This window comes from Bactrocera neohumeralis, chromosome 6, assembly GCF_024586455.1.
Source record: "Bactrocera neohumeralis isolate Rockhampton chromosome 6, APGP_CSIRO_Bneo_wtdbg2-racon-allhic-juicebox.fasta_v2, whole genome shotgun sequence".
Classification (NCBI taxonomy): domain Eukaryota; kingdom Metazoa; phylum Arthropoda; class Insecta; order Diptera; family Tephritidae; genus Bactrocera; species Bactrocera neohumeralis.
The window spans coordinates 50837260-50852129 of record NC_065923.1 but is presented as its reverse complement, the minus strand read 5'-3'; the positions used below and the strand labels follow the sequence as shown (position 1 = coordinate 50852129).

Below are 14870 nucleotides of genomic sequence, written 5' to 3'. Positions count from 1 at the left end.
ACATTTTTTACTTCAAATAAATTAAATTAATCTATAAACATTTAAATACATCCACATTTTTTCCTTTATGCAGTTTTTTTACCTAAGAAATCTTTATTTTAAATATTACTTTTTACACTCGTAGTGAGCATCATTTATGTGCTAACAATTTCGAGGAAATGGAGCGCTGCCATATGATAATAAGCAAATATGAGCAATTCGCTGGATTTCTCTATTTCGATATAATTCCTCTTTCTTTATTTAGCAATCTTAGTTCTAATACTAAAACAAAATTTTCATGCATATTGATTTTTTCTTATTTAAATTTAATAAACAACTAGGTTATTTTATATAACAGTATTACATAACAAACTAATAAAATACTTAGGTTACCCCGGGTGTTGGTTCAATCAGGATTATTTTTTTAAAGGAGTACCACGCGAAAGTACTTCTGTCACCCCGGGTATTCGCTCGACCAGGGTTAGTCTTTTAGAGCGCGGCCAAAGGCCGCCAACGCAAAAAGGAGTGCTACGCGAAAGTTCTTCGGTCACCCCGGGTATTTGCTCGACCATCGTTATTTTTTTAAAGCGAGGCCGAAAGCCGCCAACGCAGAAGGAGTACTATGCGAAAGTACTTCGGTCATCCCGGGTAATCGCTCGACCAGGGTTACTTTTTTAAAGCGAGACCTCGGATATTTGCTCGACCAGGGCCAAAAGCAGCTTTGAAATCGACGAAGGGGTGGTGTGTGTGGATTCTCTTTTCACCGGTCTTTTCCAAGAATTGGCGCATGGTGAATATCTGGTCAGTTGTTGATTTGCCAGGTCTAAAGCCACACTGATAAGGCCCAATCAGTTTGTTGACGGTGGGCTTTAATCTTTCACACAGTTCGCTCGATAAAACCTAGTATGCGATGTTGAGAAGGCTTATTTCACAGTAATTGGCACAGATTGTTTGGTCCCCCTTTTTATAGACTGGGCAGACCACACTTAAAATCCGACAATATTCTATAAAGAAGCTGATGTATGGCACTTATCAGTTCTTCACCACCGTATTTGAATAGCTCGGTTGTTGTTCTTCAGCCGAGTAAATGCTATTCGAACTTCTTCATGGTAGGGCAATGGAACGTCTGCTCCATCGTCCTCTATTGGGGAATCCTCGCCTCGCCTTCTCCTGACCTTTACTTTTATTGCCATTAGCAGGCTGGAAAGGTGTTCCCTACATATTTTTAGTATTCTCTGTGCATCGGTAACTAGAACATCTCTGTGGGTTCTACAAGAGTACGCTCCGGTCTTTAATCCTGATATTCGCGCATTTTTACGTAGAATTTTCGAGCATTACCCCTGTCTGCCAGCTTGTCAAGCTTTTCATACTTGCCCATTTCGGCCTCTCTCTTTTTCTGTCTACAGATGTGTCTCGCTTCACTCTTCCACTCCCGTTATCTATCCTATCCCGCACGTGTTGTAGTCAATCGTAACGCTGCGAGGTAGGCAGTCTGTTTTCTCTTCGCTGCGACACGGTACGAGGAGCAGATGCTCTTTTGCATTTTCCAAAAATCAATGGTTTCGGTTGCAGCTGTACGTAAGGATGCTGAATTGTTGTCCCACAGTTCCCTTATATCGAGTTGTTGAATAGTGCTCGCAAACATCAGGTGCGAAAGACTAGTAGAAAATCGCTTGAATGTCTGTTGATTGGTGGTTTTTCGATCCGGAGACAGCCAGGTGGCTTGATGAATTTTCTTATGCTAGAATCTAGTACTACTGATAACCATATTTCGAGCTCCGGCGATGTCGAACAGCCTCGACCGATTTGAGGATGTTTCGTCGTGGAGGCTGAATTTACCGACTGTAGTGCCAAAGATACCTTCTTTGCCCATCCTGGCGTTAAAGTCGCCAAGCACATATATCTTGAAGAACTTCGCTTTGATGAGGATTGGAGCTAGACGTTCATGCGCCAAGGTGAATGGCAGTACTCGGCGACGGAGTCTCTCTCCCACCACGAATCCCACCCCAAATTTGCGCTCCTTTATATGACCACGTAGTAAATGCCACAAGGACCTTCTCGTCTCAGTCTTTGTCCCGTTCACCGCATTTCTTGGACGGCGGTGATGTCAGCCTTTATTTTCACGAGGACATCAACCAGCTGGGCAGCGGCACCTTCCCAATTAAGGGACCGGACATTCCAGGTGTATGCCCTTAAATCGTAGTCCTTATTTCTCAGCGCACAACCTTGTGGAGGGGATGTTTTGCCTTCTCACTTTAGCTCGCCTTCAAACGGATGTTCTTAGGCTACTCAGAGGATACTTGGTCAAAGACCGGAAGTCGTGGCTGCTTGAGTCATATGTAAAAGAATCGTTTCTTGCCACTCCCAAGTGAATGGCGATCAGAGAACTATCCTCACTTGCGTCAACTTCTACACATACACAGTGTTACCATACTAATATATTTTGCAAACCAAAAAAATAATATAGAAAGAAAGAATAACAAAAAGTGGTTTTACGCAAAAAAAACTTGACACACCGCGGTGATGGACCGACCAGGGTAATTTTTTTTGTAGCGCGACGTAAGGCCGCTAACGCAAAAAGTACCTTTACGCGAAAAAAAAGTTGGTACACCCCGATATTGGACCGACCAGGACTATTTTTTCGAAGACGCCGCCAACGAGAAAAGTATTTTATGCGAAAAATCTTGGTACACCCCAGTGGGGGTAGCAAAAAAATTTTTTGCGAAAGGCAACTCCAAAGATCCTGTTTTGGGTATTATCTATTTTTTTTAGTTAATTTATAAAATATGTCTATAAGGTAACTGAGTATTTGACACATTGCAACCTTTAGTTGTTTTAAAATAAATATAATTGAACAATAACTTAATATTAATACAAAACAATTTTTGCAGTATATAATGTAGGAAATAATAAATATAAGTATAAAATAAATTTTATATCAAAATAAATTGTACCGCAAATACTGGTAATTTTCAACTTCAAACGCAAATATCTCTAAAACTATAAGAATCCCGTGGCTATAAATGTATATATTCTTGATATGGAGAATATCCTTTATCCGATCAGAATATCCTTATACTCAGGTTTTCCCAAAAAATCTTTTTGTTATCACAAATATATATAATAATCAATCCTTTTTAAAAATTAAATCAATTTACTATTTCTGCGTTCGAACACGGTTTTATGTAACTATGAATGCCAATGCAGTTTGGATTGGCCATAAAAGTATCATGATAACATTCATTGCCTGTCGATAACCGAGAAGGAGTCCAGTAAAGTTCAAGTAAATAAATACAAATATTGTAGAAATGGGGACACCCAAAAAAGGTGTCGATTTTATAAAAGCTATATCGAGCATAATATCTAAATCAACCGGGTTCGAAAGCACTTTGAAAAAGGTGAAGAGATTTTTCTAAATGGATGAAAATAGCTTGGCATCCCCGAGGTTGACAAGTTTTTTGTTTATGTAACTTGATGTGCTGTTTTTATTATTGATCGACGAGATGTGAATCTGACGGGTTGGTTTTAGAATGCCGTACCAGGATTTCGGGAATAAAATGGGTATGGTCGGATGTAGAAGATTCTGCAGAAAACTTGTAGTTTTCGAGATATTTCCGTTTAAAGTTGAATATGACAACTATTTGGGCTGGGATTTAGAATAGCATCCCCGGATTTCGGGAATAAAATGGGTATCACTGGAAAGGCGCGGAAAATAAAGCTTTATTTACAACAAATATTAAAAAAATTAATATACAGAAACGTTATAGTGAAGTGTTAGTAAGTGAAAAGTGCATAATATAAGTGAAAAAGTTATTCACAATATACAAATTACCAATGTAAAAGTTATCAATTGTTCAACTTTAAATGCAAATAACTTTAAAACTATAAGTCAGCGGCAACTATATATATATATATTCGTGATCTGCAGAGCGTCTTTTTCTGGCCTTTCCACTGATACCCATTTTATCCCCGAAGTCCGGGGATGATATTCTAAATTTTACCCACTATTTGTATCGTATTTTTTCGATATAAAATTAATTTTACACTTTTACATCCGCTAACACATTTATTCGTTTGTACACATTTATTTTATACATAATTCTTTTAATTCGATTTTATTATTCAATGAATACAAATGAGTTACACACTTAGAAATAATCAGTGTTATCAGAATAATATATTTTACAAACTTACAAAAATAAAATAGAAAGACAGATTATACCCCAATTACAGGAAATAATCGTTTTAACAAATTAAACTATAAGTCAGCGGCAACTAAATGTATATATTTTCGACGAAATGTCATCTGATATTTTATTCGAAAGAATTCTGCCATGTACACACACCAGGAAATGGACCGATTAGGGTTTATTTTTTAATAAGGAGTTCTAATAAAAAATTGATACACCCCGGTTTGACTGACCAGGGTTATTTTTTTGAAGCGCGGCCCAAGCCCGCTCACGCCAAAAGGAGTTCTATACAAGAAAAATTTGATACACGGTGTTTGACCGATAAAGGTTAAAAAAAACTTGCCACATCCCAGTGGCGGGTAATAAAACGAGTTTTTGCGATAGACAATTGAAAAATCTCTTTTTTCGGTATAATCTGTTTTCTTTTTTTTGGTTCATTTACAAAAGAAGTCGATAAGGTAGCACTGATTATTTGACACTTTATAACTCTTTCGTTATTGTTAAATAAATAGAATTGAACAATTAGTTAAGTATTGAATTAAAGCTATTTTCGCATTATATAAGGTAAAATAAATTAGTGAAGTGTTAGTGGATATAAAAATGCAAAATATAGGTGTAAAATTAATTTCAAATCGTAAAAACTTAAATATATTTTTTCGCAAATACTCGAAAAATAAGTTTCCTGCGGATATAACTTGATATCTCTCTATCCGACCATTCGCATTTTATTCCCGAAATTGTGGGACGGTTTTCTAAAGTGTTCCCAATCTGACTAAAATATAAATATAATAATATATATGCAAAACATTTTTATTTAACGAAATATATTCACAAAATTTGACATGGTTTATTTCTTGGTGCAATCGCCAAGAATTATAGCATATAGCTACCATACAAACTGACCGATCAAAGTTTGTAAGGAATCTCTCACTCGATATAATTTGTAGTCTGTTATTTTTACAAAACACGGCTGTAGGCCGCCAATGAAGAAAGTTCATTTTTAAAACAAAGCTCAGTTTAAAATGAGTATTTGCAATATTTTATTTTTCATTTATTTGTTTAGTGTCATACTTTCTCGAGTCTCTATTTACAATACAACACTAAGCGAGATAACATGACCGATTTGAAAACCTTCTATTCATGCAAGCGATAGTTTGTAATAGTAGATAGTAAATATTAAGATAAGATTGAAACTTTTTCCTTGGTAGGCTGAGGAAGTAGAAAGTGCTATAACTAAGCCGCAACTTAAGATGCAAAACTAAGGAATATCAACTGAATTCAGTTAAAGTGCATATATGTACATACATACATACTAATTATAATATTCCAATATAAATTAAGAACCAATCAAGACATCTTAACCAAACTTTCCCCTAATATGACCATCAGCCATCTATGTATTACCCAAAAATGGTCGAAATCGAGCCATAAATTTTCAAGCCACTAGAATATGGACCTCAATGTCAACATTTTCACTTTGTACCGTATATGTGGGTTATTTTATAAGAAATTTATGGTACACATGTGTTGAACGCGAAAATAGCATTATATTGCGATAGTAATTGCTTTCCAGCTATGTATTTTTTAATATTTTGGAATTTAAAACAAACAAAAATAATTATTTCTCATTCATCGTTAATCGTAACGTAACGTCAGTATGTACATACATACATACATATGTATACTGCTTTGTAATTGTGGGGATGTTCGAATATCAATCACTGCGGCAAGAGCATTCAAGCATTTAATGTTTTTTACATTTGTTGAGCGCAAAACTTTTGCAAAATTTTAGTGGAAGAAAAAGTTAAGGAAAATTGCTTAGCAACTATCTATCAGTTAAATTCTGATTAACTAAACTAAGCCTTCTTTCGGTAAAGAACCTTATTTAACCGGTAATTAACTGACAGATGGCTATTACCCAGACATTGAAAAAACGACCCTTAGCTTCATACTTCTTTTTTTAACCAAGATTTTTCATTAAATTAAATCTCCATTGAGTCTGTATTAATCTAGACAAATAAAAATATTACTTTCAACATTACAACGACACCAAACTTACGGCTGATATTGTCAGGTTATGGCTACTTTATAACGCACCTAAACTACTGCCAACACCAGCACAATCACCGGTATGAATCCAATTGGACGTTATTGGAAAGTAATATAAAGAAGCCATACTTTTAATTTATGAGCGTAGACTTTTGGAGCTCTAATTTTTTATCCTCAAATTGAAATTTAAATTGTTTAATAAAAGTAAATACATACTTGTAGTATAACAAAAAATAAAACACAGAAATAACGTATAGGAATTCCTGATAATTTTTATACTCTTGCAACCTGTTGCAACAGAGTATAAAAGTTTTGTTCACCTAATAGTTGTACGTATCAACTTAAACTAAGCGAGCTAAATATAGAGTTATATATATGTACGTATGTATATAAATGATCAGGATGACGAAAAAAGTTGAAATCCGGGTGACTGTCTGTCTGACCGTCCCCTCGTCCGTGAAAGCTGTATCTAGATGAACCTTGTATGCCGATTCCTTACTACAAAAAATATTTACGGAAGGGCGTAATCGGATCACTACCACGTTCACAAAACGCCATTATCCGAAAATCTATAAAGTACCATAACTAAGCATTAAATTAAGATATGGAACTGTAATTTCGCACAGGGGATCGCAGTAGGAAGGGCCTCCTGTTAGAAAAAAAATTTTAAAAAGTAGGTATGCTAGTATATTTCCTAAACCACTAAAGCTACAATAAGCAACTTTACTCATAACTCTCCTACTCTCCATATAACCGTACTGTTAAAACTACTAAGAGCGCGATAAATCAGCCGGAGTACAAATTGGACGATGGGCATGGCACCGCCTACTTTTTGGCGAAATCACATATCTCGGATTCCGATCGACCGATTTCGAATACATTTAGTACATGACATTCTTCTCATATTCCTATGTCACAGCGCGAAAATGGGCGAAATCGGATTTTAACTACGTCTACTTCCTATAAACACAGTTTTATTCAAAATCAAGAAGCAATTAATATAAGGGAATGAAAATTTTCACTTAAAAGGCGACTCCCTATCGGTCGCATTCTTCAATCTGCTGCTGGAGAAAATAATCGAGCAGGTACAATCTTCTATAAGAGTGTACATACAGCTGATGGCGTTCTGCTTTCTCCAGACCAGACTAAGGAGGCAAAGCAAATTGGTCTGTTAGTGAACGAGGGCAAGACGAAATATCTCCTGTCATCAAACAAACAGTCGTCGCACTCGTGACTAGTCTTCCACGTCACTGTTGACAACGTCCGGTGTGACGAACAAAAACCTCTATAAGTCACTCATTATTCCCGTCCTGCTGTACGGACCGGAATTTTTATCCGGCCAAGGACTGTCAACTCGGCAGAACTCTGCCGTTACAATAACAACAACATGATGAGTTGACGTTACGAGTTTTCGACAGAAAGGTTCTGCAAAAGATTTATGGTCACGGCGAATATCGCATTCGATGGAACGATGAGCTGTATGAGATTTAACTACGACGACATTGACATAGTTCAGCGAATTAAGAAACAGTGATTGCGCTGGCTAAGTCATGTCGTACGTATGGACGAAAACACTCGAGCTCTGCAAGTATTCGACGCAGTAACCGTCGGGGGAAGTAGGGGAAGACATCCACTCTGTTGGAAAACCAAGTGGTGAAGGACCTGGCTTCGCTTGGAATTTCCAATTGACGCCACTTTGCGAAAAGAAGAAACGACTGGCGCGCTGTTGTCGGCTCTAAAAAACTTTCTAAACTCGTGAAATAAAATAGATTTTTGGCAACTCGAAGTCTTCTTCTATTTTGTTCTTGAAACAGCACGAATGATTGCCGACCGCTACGTAGTTCATGGTCCACTCTTTCAGCCCTGAGGGATCGTGGATTGTTCGACGTCCTCTAGTAGCTTTGTATTATTGACTGTGTCCATCAAGTGTGGCTTTTGACAAGGCAAATGCTAAGGCTTTTGGAGGTGCCGTGCACTCTTCTGAAGTCATCTTAATGTTCTGCTAGACTGAGTTGGTGAGTGACTGAGGGAGTAGCAAAGCCAAAAGTGTCTTCACAGCTGGGGAGAGGATAGTTATCGGGACATGAAAATTTTAATTAGCTCTGCTCTCATACCGCTCTCAATTTTTCGGTACCGCTATAACTACGCAGAGCACACCACTTCATTTTTGACAATTGCTACAGCTAGATTTTTTCAACCACCAAAACTGCGAGCAGAGCAGAGCACATACTTTTACAATGTTATGCTATGGCTATGCTACGGCTCCCGTCAAAGTGAAAACGGTAGCAATAGCAAAATGAAATGCTACGGAAGTAGTGTAGCTTTAACGCTGGTAACATTTCATAAATTCTTTTGATTACATTTTTTTATTAACCATACTTTACAATTTATGCTAAATTAATTATCTTTATCAGCGGGTGTATTTCATTTTACGCCCACTTATTGACCTCCCCGTAACAAGTCCATCTGTTATAGTGCGGTCATTATATCCCCTCTTGGGATTTCAAATCACCTACCGTGTCATCTATATATTCATTCCCCACTTGGGGATCGGACTTATCTCCTCTTGAGTCGTCCAAATCAACTTTATTTCTTATTTGTCAATTTGGCAATGCCCTCAAAAATTCATCTTGATATTTAAATTGATTTTGTTTATGTTAATAATTTTAAAAAATTTCTATCTCTGTATTTAAATGTTTTGTTTTTTTCGGTGACCGATTTCTTTCTCTTTAGCAACACATGATCTCCTACGTTACATTTTATTATTTTTGCCTTATTCTTATCAAACCTAAGTTTATCATTACGAGCATTAATTTCCATATTTTTCTTTGCTTGTTGTCTTATAGATTCCCTATCAATTAAATTATCCTCTTCTTCACCTATTAGCAATAAGCAGAAAGGTCTAAAGTGCCCTGGAGACGATGAAATAATTGCGTCAAACACTTTAAGTGTGTTGGTGTCGTCGGCTCTCGTCGGCTACACATACGCTACACCGACCTGTTGTCGGCTCTGTTTGATGAAAATCAAAAATTTTTGATATTTCTATTTGACGGACGATAATTTGATCGCCTCCACTCATGTTTGACAAGCAATCCAAGATTTCAAGCTGAGAGGACACAGAAAAATGAAGCGAATTGAAATTGAATTGACACAGAAAAATGAAGTGAATTGAAATAAGTCTGAAATTTTAAAATAAATAAAATAAAGTAAAATCAAATAAAATAATGTATAATAAAATCAAATTAATAAAGAAATAAAATCAAATAAAATATAAAATCAAATAAATAAAATAAAATAAATAAATAAAATAATAAAAACACATGCCAATAACAGATAATCACCCGACGCTGACATGATGACCGTTCGCTACGACCTCAAAACTAAACTGATATTTGACTAACACATATGCACTGTTTGACGCAATTATTTGATCGTCTCCAGGGCATTTAACTTCTCTACCGATTAGCATTTCTAATGGACTGTCTTTTGTGACTCGATTGGCCGTACAATTCATTACCAACGATTAAGGCATCTTGCCACGATCTCTGACTGGTTTTAACGACGTGCTCATTATATGTTCTACTGTTTGTACTGCTCGTACTTGTAGCAATTAAGAAAAGCTATTTTTTTTTATTTTGAGAAGAACAAAATTCATGCTATTAGTCGATTAGGCACATCAAACAAACACACGACAACTTTAACGGTTTTGATAGAACTTTCAGTGCTAATGTGTAAGGTGTAATGAAAATAAACAAATTTTGTGAACGCATCTATCAAAACAATTACGTACTCATTTAAGTATTTTTTTTTTACTTATCTTCACCTTTATGTCTATATGCACGGCAATTTTCCAACTGGTGGCTTAGCTAATTTACAGGTGATATAGTTCTCGACAAATCTACGAACCTAGTTAGACAACGTTCTTTCCGATCTAAATGCATAATAACTTCGTGGGCGTGATTAATCACTGCCCATCTAAATGCTCTAGGGATTGCGGCAAAACATTTGTTTTTAAAGTTTCTTTGTATTTTTCTATATAAAACTTATTTTCTCAATTTATCGGTTTTATGTGAATTTTCTGGCAATTCATTACTTTAGCTTAGCTGATAACTTGGCTGCCTCAGGATCACGTTATTCAGATACTAGTCAATTATCATTTACCACAGTCAATTCGACCCATCTTTCAACTGTTTTTTCACACTCCTACATTCTTTAATCTACTGCCGTCCATCGCAGTCTATGCGAAAGCGAGTTAATAAGTAAACTCACACTAGCTCACATACACACGCACACTATACTATAATGGTTTTACACTCTTATAAGAATTGGGAAGCGCCCTTGTTGCACTACTATTACTGTTCCACTTCCCTTCACTATCTATTTGCGACCTACGCGCACTTCTTTCGATGGTGTAGTAATTTTGTTCGCTTCTCATTTTTCATACACTTAATTTTTATTTGTTACGATCTCGCACCTACCCTGCACTGCGTTTAAATCCCTAACACTATAATGGATAAGGATTCCAATTCGAATCAACGTTCGGATTCAGGCAAATCAATTTCGAAATTACTAACCAACCATAATTTTCACAAACACCAGTACGCATTCAGTACATTGCAAACACTAACAAAACTCTCTTTTACTAATGAACAACCAGCTGCAGACTCATAGCAAAATTGAATTTACCACAACCTTTGGCGAAACTAAAGTGCAAATATCTACACGCTCCTCATAGTTTTTCTCGTTCGTTCGTTCCGCTGGTCCGGAATTTAGGACATTTCCCATTTCGTTGCACTTCAAACATCGCATATTGGACCGATCTTTCGCTCAATAATTACTGCTCCTGTTCTGATTGTATGTTTTGCGTTCTTTCCCATTTTTAGTACATCGTCTTCCGTATTACGCTTCTTAAAAGCGTGGGCCTACAGTTGTTGTTGTAGCTCGTTGCGGCTTGTTGTCGTCCAACAAACTGTTGTCGAGTTAAGCCATGTGTGCCAACGCTACCTACACTGTGATTTCCTCCAAGTCTTTATTTTTCCACTTGGACATGAATGATGTAACAATTCGGCTACCATATTCTGCAAACCCTTCTCCATACTTAGGACGCCCATTTAAAACGTTCAATTAAATGTTGTTGTCTCCATTCCCACAAAGCGTTGAATGAACAACTCCTTAAATTGTGTCCAGGTTATGCCTGCGAAACTTATTTGCGATAACCATTGTGATAAGCTGCCGTCTAGCGCCTTACTTAAGGCTATAACAAGTGAGCCGCCTTCGAGGGTATTCCATCAAAAATTAAGTCCACCGTTGTTTGCTACCGGTCTTGGTACATGGACTTGATTATGTCCATTAGATTCCGATTCTGCGAATCAAGGGCTGCGAGGATCTGGCACGAACCTTCACTTGTAGGATTAGCCGATCCCACTTCTGATATCGGTTGTTCACAGATGATTCCATTCTGTTGTATCACTTTATACTTTTATCCTACTTTAGCACAAAAACTTCCAATAACTTCTATTTATATTTATATTAATATAGCACAGCAAGTTCTGCTCCTATCGATGTCACTTTTCGAACTGATTCTGCGAGGACACAGCGCCTAATTATTGCGCACTCCTTCATTATTCTAAAAGTATCTAACGGTTCCTGCTTAATTTCTCTCTGTTCGCAGAATACGATCAGACCTCACTCAGTAACAGTTTCGCCGCGATCAAAGTGGAAAGGACCATATATCTTTCGCAGAACCTTTCTCTCGAAAACTCGGAACGTCGACTCATCAGTTGTTGTCACCGTCTATGCCTCTGCACCATATAGCAGGACGGGGATAATCAGTGACTTATAGAGTTTGGTTTTTGTTCGTCCAGAGAAGACTTTACTTCTCAACTGCCTACTCAGTTCGAAGTAGCACCTGTTGGCAAGAGTTATTCTGCGCCTGATTTCCAGGCTGACGTTGTTTATACTGGTTCTAAGATATTCGAAATTCAGACTATTAAGAAAGTTAAGACTGTCAACAGTCACGTGAGAGCCAAGTCGCGAGTGCGACAACTGTTTGTTTGATGACAGGAGATATTTCGCCTTGCCCTCGTTCACTGCCAGACCCATTTGTTTTGCATCCTTGTCCAGTCTGGAGAAAGCCGAACTAACGCCGCGGGTGTTGAGGCCAATGATATCAATATCATCGGCATACGCCAGCAGCTTAACACTCTTATAAGCCACACTGATAAGGTCCAATCGGCTTGTTGACAGTGGGCTTTAATCTATAATACAATGCGCTCGATAGAACCTTATGTGCAATTTTTAGGATACTTATCCCACGGTGGTTGGCGCAGATTGTGGGATTTCCCTTTGTATGGATTGGGCAGCGCACACTTAAATTCCGATCGTTGGGCATGCTTTCGTTCGACCATATTTTACAAAGAATCTAAAGCATATCAGTTCTTCGCCACCGTATTTGAATAGCTCGGCTATAAATTCATCGGCTCTCTCCACTTTGTCTCCGGTCTTAAAACCTTCTGTTAGCCGCCGCATTTTTTCGTAGAATTTTCGAGTATTACCCTTGTCGGCCAGTATCTTCATACTCACGCATTTCGGCCTTTTTCTTCTTCTGTCTGCAAATGCGTCTCGCTTCCCTCTTCAACTCTCGGTATCTATCCCATCCCGCAAGTGTTGTGGTCGGTCGTAACGTTGCGAGGTAGGCGAGGTGTCCGCTGCGACACGGTACTCCTCGTCGTACCAACTGTTCTTTTGCACTTTCCGAAAACCAATGGTTTCGGTTGCAGCTGTACATAAGGAGTTTGAAATGCCGTCCCACAGTTCCCTTACACCGAGTAGAAAATCGTTCGGCTGTCTGTTGTGATTGCAGCTTCTTGACGTCGAACCTTCCTTGTGTTTGTTGGCGTGCGTTTTTTGCTGCACAGAGGCGGGTGCGAATCTTAGCTTTAACAAGATAGTGGTCCGAGTCGATATTAGGACCTCGGAGCGCACGCACATCTAAAACACTGGGGACGTATCTTCCGTCTATCACAACATGATCGATCTGGTTGGTAGTTTTTCGATCCGGAGACAGCCTGGTAGCTTGATGAATCTTCTTATGCTGGAATCTAGTACTAACCATATTTCGGGCCCCGGCGAAGTCGATTAGCCTCAACCCAATTGAGGATGTTTCGTCGTGGAGGCTGAATTTACCGACCGTAGTGCCAAAGATACCTTCTTTGCCCACCCTTTCGTTAAAGTCGCCAGGCATGATTTTGACATCGTGGCTCCAAGTGCACTCCAAGCGCTCATAGAAGGCATCTTTGGTCATATCGTCCTTCTCTTCCGTCGGGGCGTTGGCGCAAATCAGCGATATGTTGAAGAACCTCGCTTTGATGCGGATTGTGGCTAGGCGTTCATTCACCGGAGTGAATGATTCTACTCGGCGACGGAGTCTCTCTCCCATCACGAATCCAAAACCAAACTTGCGCTCCTTTATACGGCCACTGTAGTAAATGCCACAAGGACCTACTCGTCTCTGTCCTTGTCCCGTTCCCCGCATTTATTAAACGGCGGTGATGTCAGCCTTTATTTTTGCGAGGACATCAACCAGCTGGGCAGCGGCACCTTCCCAATTAAGGGACCGGACATTTCAGGTGCATGCCCTTATATCGTAGTCCTTATTTCGTTTGGCATGGTCGTCATCAAAAGGGGGGGCTCTCATACGAGGCTGTCGATTAGTTTTCATTGGTACTGTTTTTTACGTAGCGCACAACCCTGTGGAGAGAATGTTTCGCCTTTTCACCTTAACTCGCCTTCAAACGTATGTTCTTAGGCTACCCAGAGGATACTTGGTCAAAGACCGGAAGTCGTGAGCTTCTTGAGCCATATGTAAAAGAATCGTTTCTGGGCACTCCCAAATGAGTGGCGATCAAAGAACCTTTCTCACTTGTGTGAACTTCTACACATGACTCCATCCTCCTTCAGACATTTCTACTTACTATAATTAGGTTTGATTCTGTTAGAAAATACCCTCAACAGGGCGATAGACAACTCAACTCTCTGTGCTGGGCGATACTGTGTCGTAAAGAACAATTTGGTATTCTGTTGTTAAACGCAGCTATAAGCGCGCAATTACAAATGAAAAAGGGGATTATTACCCCCAATATCTATTAAAAGAATTCCATTTACAAACGCACATTTGGATATTCAAGTACTAACCCCTTTTATCTCTCCTAATGTCTAAAATTATTCCCTTTTCTTTTCAAGGTTCAAATAATCGACGGAGCTGACGGTAAATGCACTGCGGAATTCAAGGTAGCTCCTGAACATCTCAATCGTGGTGGAACTTTACATGGCGGCTTCACAGCTACAATCGTGGATATGGTGACCACGTACGCTTTAATGTCAAAGCCTTGTAATCCCGGTGTATCAGTTGATTTACATGTCACTTACTTAAAAGCTGCTAAAGAAGGAGACACAATACTAGTTTCTGCAAATACAATAAGAGCGGGCAAAAAACTAGCTTTTATTGAATGCGTTTTAATGCAGAAAAGTGACGGAGCCATTGTAGCCAAAGGAGGTCAAACGAAATTTGTGGAATCTCTGTAGTACTAATACTTAACTAAAACTTTTGGAGTCGCTGGATGGTTAAATAAAAGTCACTAATTTTTAGTATAA

General features: G+C 38.4%; 1 protein-coding gene across 1 annotated transcript; it reads left to right on the top strand.

Moving 5' to 3' along the window:
- The first annotated feature begins 3232 nt into the window (after window positions 1–3232).
- LOC126761921 (acyl-coenzyme A thioesterase 13-like) lies at window positions 3233–14870 on the top strand. Its single transcript, XM_050478355.1, has 2 exons — window positions 3233–3377; window positions 14460–14870. The coding sequence occupies exons 1-2, from the start codon at window positions 3288–3290 to the stop codon at window positions 14799–14801; spliced, it is 432 nt and encodes a 143-aa protein (XP_050334312.1). The 5' UTR covers window positions 3233–3287; the 3' UTR covers window positions 14802–14870.

What these genes read in the sequence shown, in the direction of transcription:
- LOC126761921 (XM_050478355.1), top strand. Translation starts at nt 3,288, where the DNA reads ATGGGGACACCCAAAAAAGGTGTCGATTTTATAAAAGCTATATCGAGC. An exon ending in TCGAAAGCACTTTGAAAAAG is followed by an intron (nt 3,378 to 14,459) that starts GTGAAGAGATTT and finishes TTTCTTTTCAAG; the next exon opens with GTTCAAATAATCGACGGAGC.